Source organism: Myotis brandtii, unplaced genomic scaffold (genome assembly GCF_000412655.1).
Source record: "Myotis brandtii unplaced genomic scaffold, ASM41265v1 scaffold230, whole genome shotgun sequence".
NCBI classification, from domain to species: Eukaryota; Metazoa; Chordata; class Mammalia; order Chiroptera; family Vespertilionidae; genus Myotis; species Myotis brandtii.
In genome coordinates this window covers 8,195,090-8,213,719 of record NW_005358650.1, presented here as the reverse complement: position 1 = coordinate 8,213,719, position 18,630 = coordinate 8,195,090, and the positions used below count along the sequence as shown (strand labels likewise).

Here is an 18,630-nt window from a genome sequence, read left to right as displayed (position 1 = left end):
GGGACAGGACTTTGACTGCAGGCTCCTGCCTCACTCAAAGGAAAACAGATAAAGTAGCCCGCATTTGAGGTTTAAATGTGAGGGTCAGCCTGCCTTTGTATCTTTAGAGGCCCCGTGCACAAAATTCATGCATGGTGGGGGGGCCCTCAGCCTGGCCTGTGCCCCTCGCACAATCTGGGACCCCTCTGATAGGGTCCCTAGGCCTAGCTGGTGATCAGGGCCTATCGGGGCTTTCCTTCACACACACACACCCTGCAGCTGGCCCCGCCCCCGACACTGCGACTGCTTGCCATCTGTGCGGTGCTCCCCCCCTCCCTCCCCGTCACCAGTCGCCTCCCTCTGTGAGCGACAGGCATGGGGTGCGATCACTTGGCTGGCCTGGGCCTCCCCCTGCAGGGCAATCGTGGGGCGATGGCAGGGCCCCCGACCAATCGCATCACACCCGCCTTGGCTGGCCTGGTGCCAGTGCATGTCATAGCGTGGTTGTCTGGAAGGTCGTCCGGACCATCCTTCTGCTGTTCGGTCGTTCGGTAATTTGCATATTACGCTTTATTATAGCTAACTGGCATCCTAATTCCGTCCCATAGTTCATAGGAGCAGTTCCCTCCCATCCCTGAGGCCTAGGGAGTTCTTATAGAGGCAGTTCTCAGCTCCCAGCAATGGCTCCCCTCCGCCACCCTACCTGGGGTTGGGCAGCATCTGTGAGGGCCTCTTGGGCCTCCCTGAGTTCTGGACCTCCCTAAGTTCTGGTGTTTCAGCGGCCTGGGTACTAGGGAAGGAAGCCCTGTTTTGTTGGGGAGCTGGGGGTCCCATATTCTCCCTGTATGCAGGGTAGGGCAGGGATATGGATGTCACCAAGGAAGGGAGGGTGAGGGAGGGGGGGTAGAGAATAATGGTATTGCTCTGAGCAGATATTCTTGTGAATTTATTGAGTTCATGGGGACATTTTTAATTCTTGTCATAATTTTGTTCCATTTGCACTATTAATCAACTTTAGAATGAAAAGGAATCAAAACAGTAACAAAATGCAGGAGAAATAACCCTTCCCTGTTTTTTTAAATTATTTTAATTACTTTAGCCAGAGGGAAGGGGGGAAATCTTTCATGTTCTTCTAACCTTCCTCAGCGCTGCGGGAAGGCTAAGGAGAATGGTTAGGGAAGGAAGGAGGGAGGGAGACATCCTCCCTAGACACCTGTCACCCTCCTGGTAGGAAACAGTGCCACTCTCAGATTCCTGTAGGAATTGCAACCCAATTTCCTGGTAGCTGCCAGGGCCCGAGAAACCTGCCTTCCCCAGCAGGTGGGACCCACTTTGCTGCAAGGCTCTGTGGGGGTCCTTGGTGGGAGGGAGGCCTCCCTGGAGAATGATGAGGGGCCGGTGGCCTGGCTTCACTTTGAAAGATCTTTCCCCTTCAACCTCACTCACAAAGCAGGCCAGGGGTTTTGTGTTACAATTCCTCTATTAAATGTTTGGGAAGCTTGACTGGCACTGATAATAGCTGGAGGCAGAAACGTAAGATTAGAGCACCACTGAACCATCTCCTGGGTCCTCCTGCCCAGGTCGCCTCCCTGCCCCTCCTACAGGAAGCATAGAGCTCACATACTTGACAAAAGCCTGACTTATAAAAATGTCAAGCAATGCAAAAGTGAGTGGACAATGAAAGCTTTCTGTCATCCCTCTTCTGTGCATTAACCTTTGCTGAGTGTTGTTTAGCCTTCTGATCTATTATTAGTACATCAGATTTTTAGTGTTTTTGCAAAAATGGCATCCAATAGAACTCTTCCTTTTTACTTGACAATTTATCAGACACCATGCTAATGCGTTTCGATCTGCACTTTTTTAGGTTGCAGAGTGGTACAGACATACCCTAACCTGGCTGCCTGTCCCCCCTCCCCCCAAAAGCTATTATAGCCAACTAGAGGCCCGGTGCATGAATTCAGGCACCAGTGGGGTCCCCTTGGCCTGGCCTGCGGGATGGGGCCGAAATCTGCTCACCAACATCCCTTGAGGGGTCCCAGATTGCAAAAGGGCACAGGCCAGGCCGAGGGACCCCACCAGTGCATGATCAGGGTCAGGGAGAGACGGGGGAGGTTGGCCAGCCAGGGAGGGACTGTGGGAGGGCTCAGTCCCAATCAGCAGGACCCCAGTAGCAAGCTCACCTACCAGTTGGAGCATCTGCCCCCTGGTCAGTGCACGTCATAGTGAGCAGTTGAACAGCCTTAGCATATCATGCTTTGATTGGTTGAACGGCCGACCGGACACTTAGCATATTAGGCTTTTATTATATAGGATGCTTAAGTGAATGCAACTATGATCTCGTGTCTTTCAGCACCTATACTACCTCTGTTAAGAAAAATTCCTAGAAATCAAGTTGCTTAGCCAAGGGATGTGTTCATTTTTCATTGTTAGATACTGCCAAGTTGCCTTCCAAAATGATCATGCTAATTCACGTTCCTCACACTCACAGTGATCTTTCTAGGACTTTCTTCCATAAATTCTGGTTTCTTAGTTTGCTCCAGGGAACCAATACCTTCAGTGAGTTGTTCTGAAGAGGTTTTAACCATTGTCACTGAGAAGCTGCCCACCTCTCCCTATCTCTCCCCCCTCCACCCACATGGTGCTCACCACTGGGGACACATGGGGAACCAAAACAAGTAAGATCCTTGCAACCCCAGAGCCTGCATGCCAGTGGGGAGCCTGTGGAGCTCAAATACATAAACCAAGTCATGGTATGGTGTGACACCATGCAATGACACTGAGTGATAGAGGCAGTTAACTTAGGTTAAGTCAGTTAACTTAGGAGACGGGGGAGTCAAATGAAAGTGCAAATATAATCTAAATACTTTCAAGGGAAACAAGGACCTTTGAAATGAGAGTAATATTAATTCTCCACCTTTTTGTTTTGCAAGGTAGGATCATGTTGATTTCAATGAGTCGGGATTTGTCCATGGCAGGCTGCCCAGAGCAGAGGTTTCTGTTCTTGAATCTGAAAGGTTCAGGATACGCTTAGGACACTTGGAAAAGAAGGGTGTGGAGACTGAGACAGGGAACTTCTAGATTAGCTCAGTTTCTCCACCTGGAAGGGCCTTATCGTTAAAGGAAGCAGGCTCAAACCGGCCTTCAGGAGTACAGTGAGGTGTTCTGGCTGCACTGAGGGGAAAGGGAACTCTTCCACCCTCTAGTACTATCTTCCTTTTCGTACCACCTCTTGACTTGGCAGGCTAAACACTTCCAGGGTAGTAGCCACCTCCATCATCATCTCAAGTTACTCTTGGCATGCTCTCTCCTTGACAGAGAAAAGAAATTAAAGTCCAGAGTTCAAGAGTTGGTGAGTGCCTTGGAAAGACTCACCAAGAGCAGTGAAATCCGCCACCAGCAATCAGCGGAGTTCGTGAATGACCTGAAGAGAGCCAACAGGTAAACCCCCTTGCTTGTGAACTCACACCAGGGAGGATGTTTCTGTAATTACTGGGAGCCACACTTGAGAATGGCAAGTCCTTGCCTGCCCTTCTTAGAGCCTGGTCTTCCCTACGGCACAGTGTACCACTGCCCACAGAAACCTGAGAAATGCTGGGTAAAGTCAAGGCCTTAAGCCAAGAGTGTTTGGGAAATGCAGCACAGAAAGTGTGTGGTCTGTCCCCTCTTACTCCAGACAGGAAAGTTCTGAGAAGGCATGCAATTTTTTAAAAACCTATTTGTGTTTATGCCAATGTTTTCCAAACAAAATTGGTGCCAGACCTTTTATTTACTACCCAGTGGGAACACTTTAGGAAGCGTTGCTCTGAGACAGCAGTCTCGAACTTTTTGGGCTCAGGACGCCTTTATACTCATAAAAAACTGAGGACTTCAAAGAGCTTTGTCCTTATAATTATTTATCTAATGACATTTCTCATTTTAGAAACTAAAACACAAAATTTTTTACGTTTTTATTAATTCATTTACTTAAAAAAAATACATTATTTACCTGTAACACACATGGCCTTTATTTAAAAAATAACTTATTTTACAAAAAATAGAGTGGTACTGTTTTTACAATTTTGCAAATCGCTAGTATCTGGTTTAATGTAAGACAGCTAGAACCTCACAACTGCTTCTCTTGGCAACATATTGTTTTGAAATAGATCAAGAAAATCAGCTTCACAGAATGTAGGTAGAAACTATAGGACCTCACAAACCCCCTTTCTCCCCCCCGCCCCACTCCCAAAAAAGGCTCTCAGGAAATTTGGGGGATCAGTCTTCAGGCCACACATAAAGAATCTGAATGCACATGGGATGCTGCTTTGGACAGAGGGCACCAGGACTTACCTAGCCCTGGGCTCAACCTGCCCTCTCTTCATGGGCTCCCAGGGAGGACCAGAGGCCTGTATTACTCTGCCTGGCTGTCATTAGCTTCTGGCCTGAGTGCTCTGAATCCCACCAGTCCACAGAATAACAGGAAGTTGTCTAGCCACTCTGCCCTCATCCCAGGTGAGGTTCTTGGTCTACAGTACGTGAGGCACTCTTTCCTGTAGCGTACACTTGACCGTCTGTTGCAGGCAGCCATGAACAACAGACAAAGTATTTGTATTTAAATGACTTCTGGACTTCAAGCTCCCTTTCTGCTTACTTTGGATGTGGCTAGTTTGGATTGTTTAAATCTCTGCTAATTTGTTACTGACAAGCCTCTAGCAGTCGAGCTGAATGAGTCATGATTAAGCCAAGAGATGATGGCCGTGAGTGTTGAAATACTAACCACTTGACTTCAGATTCTTACTGAGAGGCTGAGTGACCTTCTCTTCGGAGTAGTGCTGACTGGACCTGGCTACCCAGGGGACAGGATAGTGTGTGTGTGGGTCAGTGCTATCTCAGGTGAGTCTTCAATCTCATTCCCTTCTGTTCCCACATAGCAACCTGGTGGCTGCCTATGAGAAAGCAAAGAAGAAGCATCAAAACAAACTCAAGAAGCTGGAGTCTCAGATGATGGCCATGGTGGAGAGACATGAGACCCAAGTAAGGATGCTCAAGCAAAGAATAGCTCTGCTGGAGGAGGAAAACTCCAGGCCACACACCAATGAAACTTCACTTTAATTGGCACTCGGGCACCAAAGTCCTACCGGTGGAAGCTAAACTATAGCAGGTCACCGGAGAGAGAAGGGCTCCAGGTGACAGAGTACCTGTTGGGAAAATTAAGGACAGTTGGCAGGTAGGTCAGCACTTGGACTTGGACAATGGAGTGCCGTGAACTCAGCCCTGGAGGTGAGCATCCCTCGTGACACTGTACAGACAGCATCCCGAGGATCCTGCTCCTCCACTACCGGCCCATGGACCGCATGTAAATACCCACTCTGTGTGCCATGCTCAGCAGGCCTTGCTGCTGCCTCCAGCACTGGCTTTGTCATGCTCCCACCTTTCCTGCATCAGTGGTGTCCCAGATATTTGTCTTATTGGATTTTCCACTCTTTCCTTCTGTTTGGCAGACAGTGACCCTACCTCTGGCATCCCCCAATTTCTCCTCTTTCATTCTCCAGGGAAAAACTGACACACACAGGGGAGTGGGAAGGGTCTACATATCGAGAAGATTTGCTTAATGCAAGAAGGCTTTGATTTTCAAGTCCCACGTGTCAACTCTAAGATACAGGCTATCACTCAGAGATGCTTTGGGAGGCAGATTACAGGAAAATGGCAGATAGGTGTTCCAGTCCCAGATAAGAAGTTATAGGTAGAGCAGGCGCAGGCCTGTGCCTGAACAATTCTGTAAGGAAGATTGAAATCGCCTTCAGCTCTCATCGTGGAGGTAGGGAGCTCTCTTCTGACTTTGGTATTGCCCCTACCAAGTGGAGCCTTATTAATAGCCAAGGCTTAGTGCTGACAGAATCCTGTTGATACGTGTATTGGAACTAAAATTTTACCTAATTTTTTTCACAGCAGAGGAGCATTTTTAGTACTTTCCACCTACCCCAGGGCACTACATAATTGCTATTTGCATGAATCAAAGCTCATCCACAAATTATATGTAGCTCTGGACCTGCCTCTAATTTCTGTAAAGCAGTGGTTCTCAACCTTCCTAATGCCGCGACCCTTTAATACAGTTCCTCATGTTGTGGTGACCCCCAATTTCATTGTTACAAATTGAACATAATTAAAGCATAGTGATTAATCACAAAAACAATATGTAATTATATGTGTTTTCTGATGGTCTTAGGCGACCCCTGTGAAAGGGTCGTTCGACCCCCAAAGGGATCGCGACCCACAGGTTGAGAACCGCTGCTGTAAAGGAATGAGCAGGTAAGTTTCGCAGGCTGATCCCACCCATTTTAGAGATTGCTACTGACCTGCCAGTTCGACTCCGCTCCCGTGGCTATGAAGGGCAGGGGTGAGGAAATGGTCCTTGAGGCCTCCTTTTCTTCCCCCGAGACTTGGTGATAGTTAGCATATGGTTCTTAAACAGGTTAAATCTCAAGCAAAATGGTGACAGGGCAGGACCAAAGTACCTGAATTCTTTCAGGAAGGGCTTCCATCTTAAATTCATCATTCCTTTCCTACTGTAACCTTCACCCTTTCACTTTCTTTCTGTAGTACCTAAGGCCCACCCCAATGCCACAGTTTTGCTTTGCATCCCCAAACTCAAGGTCCTCAGCCTTCTGCACAATGGACAAGGACACTAGCCCCAATCTTGGAGGGCAGAGTTTTATCCCAAAAGCAACCAACTTTCTCAGGTAAGCAGTGAGACTGCCCAATCTTGAAAAAAAGTCAACTGGTATCAGTCTGGAAGAACCAGCTTGTGGGTGCTTAGGTCACTAAGAAAGTGCCTGCTGGTTCTTGTGATTTTTAAAAATCAATTTTTACTCTGGGTAAAATTTCATGTTGTCACAAGGAAAATGTTTTGGCTGAAAAGTATGTCCAAAAATCCGTTTTCTCCATTTTTCCAGCTTGCCTAGGGGAATGTCCTCCTCTAAGCAAACTGGGCATGCACTCATGGCTTTCTGACACAGGAATCAAGTCCTGTCTGCTGGCCCATCTACCATTCTCACTCCAAGTTAAAGCAGAGAACCCACCCTGTTAGTGTTAGGTCATGTAACCCCTCCAGACCAGGTCTCAGCTCTTCCATTAAGAGCCCCTGTATTACTGAAACTACCTGGCCTCATTCTGAGTTTATACTTTAATATAATACTTTTAAAATATGTGCTGAGTAGGTGAAACTATTCCCCAGTAAAACTGTTACTTTTATAAATGTGTAGAATAAAAAAGCTATCATTAAATAGTTGATTTCCTTTCCTTGTATTTTTTCAAATACTCCTTTTTGAAGGTGAACCAACAGGCACTTGGTTATGCTAATTGTGGGGCCTACTAAAACTGAATTGATCATTAAATGATTGCAGATGCCTGGGTAATTTTCCTTTTTTTATAACCTGAATTATTCTTCCTAAATAGAAGCTGGTTTATATTAACATCTCCATCAGGAGTAAAACAATGTTCTTAATTCTAACTTGTATGAGATTTTTTTAAAAAACTAGATCTGCGTATTTTTTATCTAAACTGTTTTCTCTCAGTGGTTTCTTACCCTTTTAGGCAGTTACCTTCTCTATTCAGAGTTCAGTCTTTGTCCCTTAGAGCAATGGGTATGGGAAGAAAAGACCCATTTCATAGTTTTCTTGGAGTATAGTTCCCACCCACTGCTGAATGGAAGCAAAAATCAGCTAAGAGAATTCCATCTGTAGTACCCATCAACGTCTATGTGGGCCTACCAACTATATCTGATGTCTGCCAAGCCCCAAGTGCTCCAGCTACCAAAACTGCCATGCCACACACCTGTAAGTGGTAAGATTCCTCTTTGAGACTTTCACCAAAAATTATTCGTGATTAAATATCTATGTCATCAGACAGCTGGCACTCATCATGCCCTAGAGCCCCAGAGGTATTACGAGGTGTCTCAGCATTGCCAATGCAGGTAATTAACTGTTTCATACTCACTCTCATCTGCTGGTATGTCAGGTTTCTGAAGTTAATATCCAGTGCTTGAAACTGGAAATATTATGTCAATAAAAAATTAAGTACCAGTTAAACATAATTGCTTAATTCTCCTTTGAGGTGCATGCCCTTCTGAGCTTTCCTCTGAGCAGTACTTTGCAGGAGCCTCAGAGTCACATGCAAAATGCATAACTAGGAGTATGGCTCATCCATGAAACTATTTAAAGTGAAAATTTCATCATGTTCACTAACTTTATAGCTGCATCTATTTCTCAATGCAGCAAACAGAGCTATAGTTAGTTTCTAGAGGCCAAAAGGGGAGCAAGGTCTCGATTAAGTTTTGCATTGAATTTAATTAGGGGATAATCATTGTATTGGCAAGTTTTTATTTGGGGTGGTACGGACATAAAATTTTTGTTTTTTCTATAGTAGGTGACACTAAAAAATCATGTAATTATTTTTCTATTTATCCACAAAATGTCTTATTTCTTATTTGTCAAGAAATAATACAATCGCCACCTTTCACTGAGGCTTCCAAACTTACTAGTGCTCAGAAGCTGGGCAATATTTTGCAAGAGACAAAACTTGTTACAAAACAAAAATTATGCCTTTGTTGCACTCCCAGTTCTTACTAAAGTTTATCCAAATCCTATTCTAGATCATTTAAACTTCGTGTGTCTACAGGCCAAGTTGAAGTTAGCCCTGAACCTGCGACCTTCTGCAGTTCCTCCTGCTTCACACACTTAAAGTTACTTTCTGCCTGACTACATTTGTAGTTACTAACAGATATAAAAAGTTAGCCTAAAGCATATAACTTGAATTAGAATTATCACTAAGTGGCTGTTAAAATATAAACAAGTGGAAAAGGGTACAAGTTTGAATAGCAGCTGTTTTGCTAAATTCTGTGTAAAGAAAGCTAGTTTCACGTATACACAATTACATTTTTAGTTAAGATTTTGCATGTGACCTTGACAAGAAATCATTCTGTTCCAGTAACAACAAATACTATTGGATAGCCCTATCCTTGACCAACAGTACTTGATTTTTCCATAGTCGAGGTAGATACAAAATCACTGATCCACTAATCATCTGAAATATCAGCTCAGGAGAATAGAACAAGCTATATACAAAATTCCCCCATATTCATACTGATGACAAGCATAGTTGTTCCTGGTCTACATTCACTTTTGCACTTCCTGCAAATTAAATCCATGTGGAAAATGTTCTGTTTGTAGAACTCCTGGTACTCACTTATAGTGTTCACGTTAGGACTGCCCAGTGAAAAAAGGGACCCTAATAATCTGCTTTGATAATGAAACATGTTCCTTTCTTTACTACTTCTGATAAGTTCTTAGACATTGTCAAGACTTACTTACTTTGCATGAGATTTGTTTCCTATTTGAAAATGTGCTACTTTTAAACCACTTGAACTATTAGAAAAACCTGCTTGAATGTACTATCAGTTATTAAAGCACATGTGACTAAGTTTGTCAGTATTGTTCTACTGTTTGTACTAAAAGTCTCATTTGACAGTTGCTACTTAGCCCTGTACTATACCTTGTAATTTTTTAGATTTATTCATTTGTATGCTTTAAATGTTTCTAGATGCCTTTCATTGTATTAGCGGCTGTAAAATAGCTACTTTGTGTTCTTTGATATATAATTGTTTTTTAAAATCTCCATTTATTTATACAGAGACATTTATAATATTTTACAAACATTCTTATATTCTGAATAAATATTTCTAATTCCATGATGTACTGGAACTGTGTTCGTTAAAGGGAAAGGCTGTCCTTCCATAATACTGTTTGTCTAACACAGGGGTGGGCAAACTTTTTGACTCGAGGGCCACAATGGGTTCTTAAACTGGACCGGAGGGCCAGAACAAAAGCATGGATGGAGTGTTTGTGTGAACTAATATAAATTCAAAGTAAACATCATTACATAAAAGGGTACGGTCTTTTTTTTTTTTTTTTTAGTTTTATTCATTTCAAATGGGCCGGATCCGGCCCCGCGGGCCGTAGTTTGCCCACGGCTGATCTAACATGTAAATATCAGACCTGTGGGGGTTCACACTAAATCACAGCCCTAGTCAAAGCGGGGCTAAAAGACATACTATAGTTAGGTTAAAACAGCCGAAGAAATCTCATTTATCACCAAATTTCTATTTGGCAGCCTTTTCAAGTTTAATATGAATGGGAAGTTATTAACGGATTTTCTTTTCCTTTTAAAACATCACTGAAACGGGGAATATAATAAGAATTGGAAATACAAGTAAGTCATACATGACTACAAGAAAGGATGGCAACCAGCTTTGCAATATGTCCGTTCTCACTATCTCAAAGCAAAGTACCTCGACAAGAATGTAATACCTTGGTCACTCTCAATATTTTAAATAAAATAAAAATATTATTGAGATCTCTAGAAGAGAAGAATATATTTCTTTCTACCCTGAGATCCAAGGACTGTCAAGTATTAAAAACTTGATTCTAGAACAATTCAAGAATTGCTAGATTTTATGTATCTTAACTCATTCTCAACCAAACTGTAATTGTTTTGAGATAGAAAATACATACCAGTTATTTTCATTGCAGAGACACTCTACAGTTTAATATTTCTTCCTATCAGATAAACATACCTTTATCTTATACTTATTTCTTATTGGTCCAAAGAGATGCAACCATAATATGAGCAACATGGAACCTATAACAAGTAATATCAGAAAACAAATTAAAAGGTAGTAAGTAAAACTGCCCAAGCAGCAAATTTATTAGTATTGCACTAGTCAAAATTTAACACGATGTTTTTACAGAAAGCCAGTATTTGAACAATCAACTGAAAAAAAAAAGTTTTAAAATACAAAGAAAACCTTCCATTATTCAAATTGTATTTTGTAATTTCTAAGTTGGTGTTACATCAAAACGCTTTCAAAAAGAACATCCTAACTGTTAACACATAGGAATTTGTTCATTCTCTCAGTGGAGAGTACAGTTGGCATTTTTAGTCAACTTTGGAAGTGCAGTAATCCTGCAAACATTTAAACTCCCATTTCATAAACTTGAGTCTTCCTTTATTTATGATAGTTACACCCAATATAAATGAAAATCAGTCATTAACACCAAAGGAAAAAGACAAAGCTATTGTTCAACCAAGATGTAATAATAAATCCATTCTAAGGTATCAACTGATATAACTACATGGTGAACCCAACAGGTATTTGGGGGTTCCTTTTCTGCTCTCCCTGAATGTTTGACAACCAAAACAAACACCAAGAATTTCATTACTACCATAGACAGAATCACTCTAATGTAAAGTTTACTTATATAGTCTTTCTGCAAACATTAAAATGTCCTAATGTAAAGTAATGAAATGCTACTATTAAGGCAAAAATTAAATGTTAAATTTCACTTAAAACCAAAGTGATTATTGAATAAAGTTTACAAATCTATTTAGTTATCACATTTATTCTAAAGTACAGTTTTCTCAATTGAATATCATATACTTAGTGAGACCATTTCATCAATTTTTTTGCCAGCTTTTTAAGTTCCAAATAAAATAATTTGTTTAACATGGCTCAACATAAATGTTTTCACCTTTTTCAGACTAAAACTATTCCCAAGAAAATTATTTTAGGACTACATATTTCCATGAACATTACCTAGTCCTCATAGCATAAAAAACACTTGTTCATATCTTGTTTTGGAAATAGGCAGGGTACAAAAAGAAGTGAATTCTTAACTCCCTTTCCCATCCAAACTAAAGAGTGTGCCCTTATTCTGCTTAGATGAGATAGATTTCACTTAAATTAGCTAATACATGAATTATAATTCCATTTGATTAATCATTTTATTCTGAAATAAGATTGTTTGAAATTTTAAAGCCAACAAGTAAAATCAACAACCTGAATTGTATGAGTCAGTACCTACCAAAGACAATTTTATAAGGTATTAAGCCAATAAGCAAACTTTAAAAACATTATAAGGAAATATATATGTATGTGTATATACACAAATATATGTATGTAAAATAGTTCATGATTTTATTTTCCTTCCCTGTTACTGAAGAAAGAGTTTGTAATATTTATCAAATAGAAGTCAGGTTAGCTGCCTCCTGTCCTAACTCTGAAGAGAAATATACGCAAAAAGTAACATTAAAGACACAGTTCTTTGGACACTTGCATTTGAAACTAAAAGATACTTGTGCAAGATGCAAACACAAACCCAAAATGAACATAAAGATCATGGTGCCCTAGGACAGTGGAAAGATGTGCTCTGTGCTTTTCCATCCGTACATATCCTAGGTAAAGTACACAAAGAGTATGAGTCCACAGCTACTCACTATATCAGCACATCTAGCCAACCAAACTGCTGAGGAAGAGTTACTGCCTCTCTCAATTTCATTCACCATTGCAAACCTTTGCTTTCATTTGCTGCCATCCAAAGTCTATTCCTAAATATCACAAAAGCATAAGCAAAGATATCATTTTACAAAGAACTAGCTAACTACTTAAAGCTTGAGAAATGACTAAATGTAGATTTGTGTCGAAAATGTTTCACTCCATGCTTTGTAGCTTTAAGACTGCTTTAGGACCTTGGGTTCAATTAATTAAAAACAGATGAGATTCCCTTCTCCAGGTGAACCAGTCCGCTGAGCTCCGACATGGACAAGGCTGCCAAGTCCGCTCCCGCCCCGAAGAAGGGCTCCAGTGCACAGAAGAAGGACAGCAAGAAGCGCAAGCGCAGCCGCCAGGAGAACTACTCGGTGTACGTGTACAAGGTGCTCAAGGGGAGGCACCCCAACACCGGCATCTCGTCCAAGGCCATGGGCATCATGAACCCCTTCCTCAAAGACATGTTCGAGCACATCGCGGGCGAGGCGTCGCGCCTGGGGCGTCAGCACGGGCATTTGACTATCACGATCCATGATATCCGGTCGGCCGTGCGCCTGGTCCTGCCACAAAAGTTGGCCGAGAAGGCCTTGCAAGAGGGCATGGAGGCCGTCACCAAGTACAACTCCCAGTGAAGCCCAAGTACGACAACTCCCAGTGAGGCGCTCAGCCCCTGTCACATCCAAAGGCTCTTTTCAGAGCCACAAAAAGAAAAAAAAAGAAAAAAATTAAAAAAAAAAACAGATCAAATTGTTAAATTCTACCTTAAAAAGTCCACACCCTAGGAATATTAACTAAGACCTCTCAAAGACTGAGGACCAGCAGAAAACAGCTCATTTCACCCTAGAAACGCATAGATGTTTTCTTTATTCCCAACCCAATTTGACAGCCACATACAGAGACTTAAAACAGCACTGGTGTCTACAGCCCTCCAATGTGCTTACTGCCCAAGGGCCATAGTGAGATCAACTCTCAAAAGACATTATCGCTGCTTTACAAATGCCCACAGTGCAGATTCACCATAGGTATGCAGTACAAATAAAAAGAAAAAATTCTTCTACAATATAAGAAGAGTGGGGGGAGTAGGGAGAGGGATTCTATGGCTTATTCCTGGCTAGTCACACCAAGAAAAAGGATTAAAAAACAGGTCTTAAAGTGGTACAACAGATAGAAGCCAGTAACTAAAATACCCAAACACCTGCAAGAATTCTCCCACCAAAAAAGCAGCAAATCTATGCTCAGGGCCTTATTCTTCCCCCACTGGACTGAAAGACTAGTCTACTAAGAGGAGGGTCCATGTGGAACAAAATTATAAACAAGGGCCATTGGTTTCTCTATTGAATCCCTTTCCCCAGAGCACCCCTGACCAGCACTACACAGTCAATACAAGCACCTTGTCAAGGTTAGTGCCCTTTAGATTTTTCTTTCAAGCTGCTACCACAGCGAGACCAACTTCTCTGCTAACCACAGAAGACCAAAGACAAATGGAATCTCTTTTAACTGGCAATTTCATTAATCTGGGGATCCAGATCAAAGATTTGATTATGAACATTTCTCAAGATATAAGACTTCCACTCTTTATTATAGTTTTTTTATTCATACTTCTTTGTACTTTATGTTAAACTCTGAGCCACTAAGCTCATGGAAACCTGCCCTTCAAGTCTACTCCCATGCGCGAGAGGTAGCTTTACTGTTTTCCCTAACTATATACAGACTACTATTTCAATGGCAAATGCTGTTAGTCACAAGGCAACTAGATGGAAAGGAATGGATCACCATACAGGACAAATGTATACCTTCCGCACGAAGAGACTATGACACGTCTGACTACGGCTGTGTGTGCTCTGGGTTACACTACTGTGAGAAAGCAGGGCACTTCAGTATGGCTGGAATTGCAAAGTGTCAGCACTGGAAGGACCAGACTCCCAAACACTGATCTTTAAAGAAAGAAAATTTACTTTAGATTTCCTGGATTGCTTGGCAACTATACATAAGAAAAATTAACTATCCAGAGCTAGAAAACACCTGGTAATGGCCATGTAATATTAAGACTCTGCTTGGGGTAAGCAGTGCTCACAGTTCTACCATAGTACATCATAAAGCACTCAAGAACTGATTTATCTCCTCTAATTTTTTCCTTACACTTCTCTCTGCCCAGCAACTAAACTTATTCCTTTAGGGCACTTTGATTCTAAAATAATAACCTGTCATATTTTTTGAAACTTCAATCCAGAACTCTACTTTGAAAGCATGGACAGACCCTTTCCTGGCCATTGGCAATCTGCCATCTTTATGACACAGGAGTACAGACTTTAAGAGTAACTCAATTCCAGGAAAAAAAGGACTGAGAAAGCCCATCATAATCTCACTTTTAGAATGTTTGGCAACTATACAAATGCACTTTAAAGTCTTAGGACAGAATACAAAATGAAGAGCTCCAGTTAGGCTTTACTAAGCTATCAGGAATAAAGTTTAACAAAACTTGTTCTACTAACACCTGTTTACCTAGAGACAGGTAGTACTTAAAGGTAAAGGATACTGATACCATCAGATAAAATAAGAGTTTGTCTTATTTATCATTAAAGTTTCAGCAATACATGAGCCCCTTTCTCTAGGCTAGAAGATAATCCAACTCAAAATTACTAGGAAACATTTATTTTTCTCCAACCAGAAAAATGTTAATGAATCTGACCTTATAACTATCCTATATAATAAAGAGCTAATATGCTAATGGTTGTGACACCCTCACACTGTAATGACCATTCAGCAGGAGGCTGTGTGCGAGGTGGGGCGGAGCCGCCACATTGCTCCAGAGACAGGGCGGAAGCGGGGAGGCGCCTGGAGGAAGCGGGACCATCCCGTGGCGGAGAGGGTGGGGGTAAGAGCCCATAGCACCCCCCTCACCAGTCCTTTGCCACCCACCGCTCGCACTCAGAGCGCCCCGCCGCCCACCTGCCAGGGGAGGGAGCACAGTGCATATGCCGCCAGGAAGCAGTGCTCAAAACTCTGCAGCAGGCGTGAGGCTTCCATGCTCTCCTCCAGCACCATGATGGGGCAGAAGCGGCGAGGCGCCAGGAGAAGGCAGGACCAGCCCAAGGCGACTCACAGGACTGAGGGCAGGGCTTGAAGCAGCCAGAGAAGGCTGGAGGGGTCAGGGGCAAGGCCAGGCACGCTCGAGCTCTAGATGTAGAGGTTAGGGTGTCGAGGCGGGGCAGTGGGCGGGGCCATGTGATTTCACGTGCTGGGACTCTAGTGATTAAAAAGGAAATACTGCCTCAAAGAGTAATTGAGACACAATAGATGTCAATCAAAACAAAATCTCTGAGCAGTCAGAGGAAAGTCCAACTGTACAATATAAAAAGGCAAGAGGTACTCGCTTCGGCAGCACTAAAATTGGAACGATACAGAGAAGATTAGCATGGCCCCTGCGCAAGGATGACACGCAAATTCGTGAAGCGTTCCATATTTTTTTTGTTTGTTTTTATCTGAGCAACTGGAACACTTTTTCACTTCCTGATAAAAGAATGACTGTGGGCAGTGAAGCTTAAGTGAAAATGGTACGTGAAACAAGGAGGAATTCTAAAATTCAAGAGCGTGAGCAGAAATCTCGAATTGATTGGAAGCGGACTAAAAGAAGTATCTCACAGTTATTGGATAGTGATGAAGACCTTGAGAGTGAAGACCTTGAGAGTGATGAAGAGCGTGATAGTGATGAAAGTATTGACAGTGATGAAGAGCTTGCTAGTAACAAAGGGCTTCAAAGTAATAAAAAGCCAGAAGATGAAAGTGAGCTTAAGTTAGTTAAAGTTGAAAGTGAAGGCAACAACTGTGAGCATCTCATTGACACTGGCAACAGTTCAACAAATGAAGGAGAAAATAACAAAGGCAATCAGAGTAGTATTGATTTACCAGACCAGGAAAAGCATTCAAGTCCAGAGGATGCTGATCTCAGCAAGCACACTGAGCAAATAATAGAGGAGGATTTAGAAGAAGAAAACGTAAAGCGAGGGAAGAGAAGAAGAACCTTGGTGATGAGTGACAGTGATGAGAGTGGTGACAGTGACGTCCCAGTGAGGAAAGTAGGCGTTAAACGTCCGCGTAGTTGAAGATGAATGTTCTTCAGCGGAGATGGAGCAGAATCAACCTGAGAAAACTTCCACTGCAAGAAAGCAAGAAATACTCCAGAAGCTGAAAGAACTCTCAAAACAAAGATCTCATCAGAGACCTAATAGTAGTCGAGATTTTGAGGACTCTGAAAGGGAATCCTACCCAATCAGTGATGAAAATGATGAAGATGAGGAGGAGAATGATGAATCTGATGAAGATGGAGACAATTACATTTTTGATGACTTTATAGTACCAGATGAGGAGGGTGATGAAGAGAATGAAAGCCAGCGAGGAAAACAGTTAGCTATATCACACCTGAAATCTAATTCAATTTATTCTTTTAGTAGCTTCTGCTTCTACTTTGAACTAGTTGTGAAGGCTTTCCTGATCAATGCTTTAGATGAATCATTCCTGGGAACATTATATGATGGCATCAGGCAGGAATCATATGCACAAGAAATGCTGAAAGCTTTTGATGATTTGGACAACTGCTATGTTCAGCCTTGTCTGGAGAACTTATTCTCTAGTAGTCGTTGGAAAAAGAAGTATAAGGAGCGGTTAGAAAGTTATTCTGAGGTGAGCATCTATCTGGAGAAAGCTAAAGACTGTTCCTGCAAGGCTTGCGGGTTGCATCGCCACTGTGCATATTTAGTGAGCTTATCAGGGAAGCAGTACAACCCCGAGACTATGAAAACTGATGATTTCATGCCATGGGACAAGCAGGAATTTTTTATTGGCAGAATTTGTGCTAACCGTACCAGAATTTATCATAATGTGAAACATTTTAAATTCAAGCTGTATCAAGAATGTTGCTCCATAGTAAATACAGAAAAACTTGAGGATGAAGACGTTAAAGAAACAGTGGAAAGAATTTTCAATCAGTCAAAAGGAAATGGCTGGATTAAGAAGAAATATGATCTACTTCATAGATATCTCAATGATGCGGATTCCTTTCAAAAAGAGGACCTTGAAACGTAACACTTTTTCTTCAGAGAAGATTTTATGAATTCCTATAGATGTGAAGATCATGAATATTGTTTCTCTGTATCATGTGACGTATTTGTATATTTTCTGTATATCTTCATGGCAAATTATCTTGTTTAAAACATGTTCATCTTAATTTCCATGAAGTGGCACTCTACAGTCTAATAAACTTTTATCTGCTATACATAGAAAACATAGGCCTAATCACTTTTAAATGTATTTTGAAGTTAATAACAATATCTTTATAACAGATGATTATCAATCAAGTGAATAAATGTTCATGTCCTGTCAACTTAATAGAAAAATACTGTATTTTTAAAATGTACTTAGACCAACATCAACATGTATGTATTGCTAACTAATATCGACATGTATATATTGCTGACAGACATTAACATGTATGTATTGCTGAATCCCTGCCCAGATGTGTTTGTTATCCGGTTTTCACTAATGTATTTTTTACTGCTATCATGTAAATCAGTTGGCCATGGAATAGACCTCAGTGTTTCATTCAGTTCAATGCCCTTGCCTCAGAATCAGACTATAGTAATTTTTTACTTTTCTAAGTAATTTTGCCTATGTGTTAATGATTAAGATGTATTTTATTGCTTTTTAACAATAATTTTATATAACTATTTCTGTTAGGATCAGAAGATCTTAGAGACACAGATTCAGCCAAATATATTTTAAAAGTATACTTTGGCATCTGCATTGCTTTGCACATCTAAATGTTTCCATAATTTAATAAAAGTAAAATGGTTTCAGAGTGAAAAAAAAAATTCAAAAAAGAAAAAATTACTTGGCTAACTTGTATAACTGACTGTTCCTTACTGTTCAAGTTAATTACCTACTAGAGACAAAAAAAAAAAAAAGAGAGAATAGGTAATGAAATGTTTTTAATGCACACATGCACTCAGACCTGAATATTTCTAAAGACCACCACAATATGTTAAGTTTTATAGAAGATTTTAATCCCTTTGGAAGGATGCTGTTCACTTAGATTTGAGTTCTTTTTAGGTGATATTACAGTAGTCCCCACTTACCCACAGAGATGCATTCCAAAATCCCCAGAGGATGCCTGAAACCACAGATAGTACAAAACCCTAAATACACTATGTGGTTTCCTATACATACATATCTTTTCACTTAAAGGAAGCACTTTACAACTTCTCTTTGGCACATCCAAGTTGCCAGCATCACTATTC

General features: G+C 41.4%; 2 protein-coding genes and 1 pseudogene across 5 annotated transcripts in view; all 3 read left to right on the top strand.

Annotated features, from left to right (window-relative positions):
• The window catches only part of MCC (mutated in colorectal cancers), a 264,652-nt gene extending 258,568 nt beyond the window's left edge, over positions 1-6,084 (top strand). For all 4 annotated transcript variants that reach the window (XM_005866466.2, XM_014539908.1, XM_014539907.1 and 1 more), the window contains exons 16-17: positions 3,295-3,417; positions 4,887-6,084. In XM_005866466.2, coding sequence (XP_005866528.1) covers positions 3,295-3,417; positions 4,887-5,067 — 304 coding nt within the window. In that variant the 3' untranslated portion in view covers positions 5,068-6,084. The remainder of the gene's footprint in view (positions 1-3,294; positions 3,418-4,886) is intronic.
• Positions 6,085-6,253: 169 nt separating this feature from the next.
• On the top strand, positions 6,254-18,204 carry LOC102248331 (annotated as a pseudogene).
• LOC102248631 (histone H2B type 1) lies at positions 10,665-13,052 on the top strand. The gene has a single exon (XM_014539910.1). The coding sequence runs from the start codon at positions 12,607-12,609 to the stop codon at positions 12,967-12,969; it is 363 nt and encodes a 120-aa protein (XP_014395396.1). The 5' UTR covers positions 10,665-12,606; the 3' UTR covers positions 12,970-13,052.
• Positions 18,205-18,630: the final 426 nt, after the last annotated feature.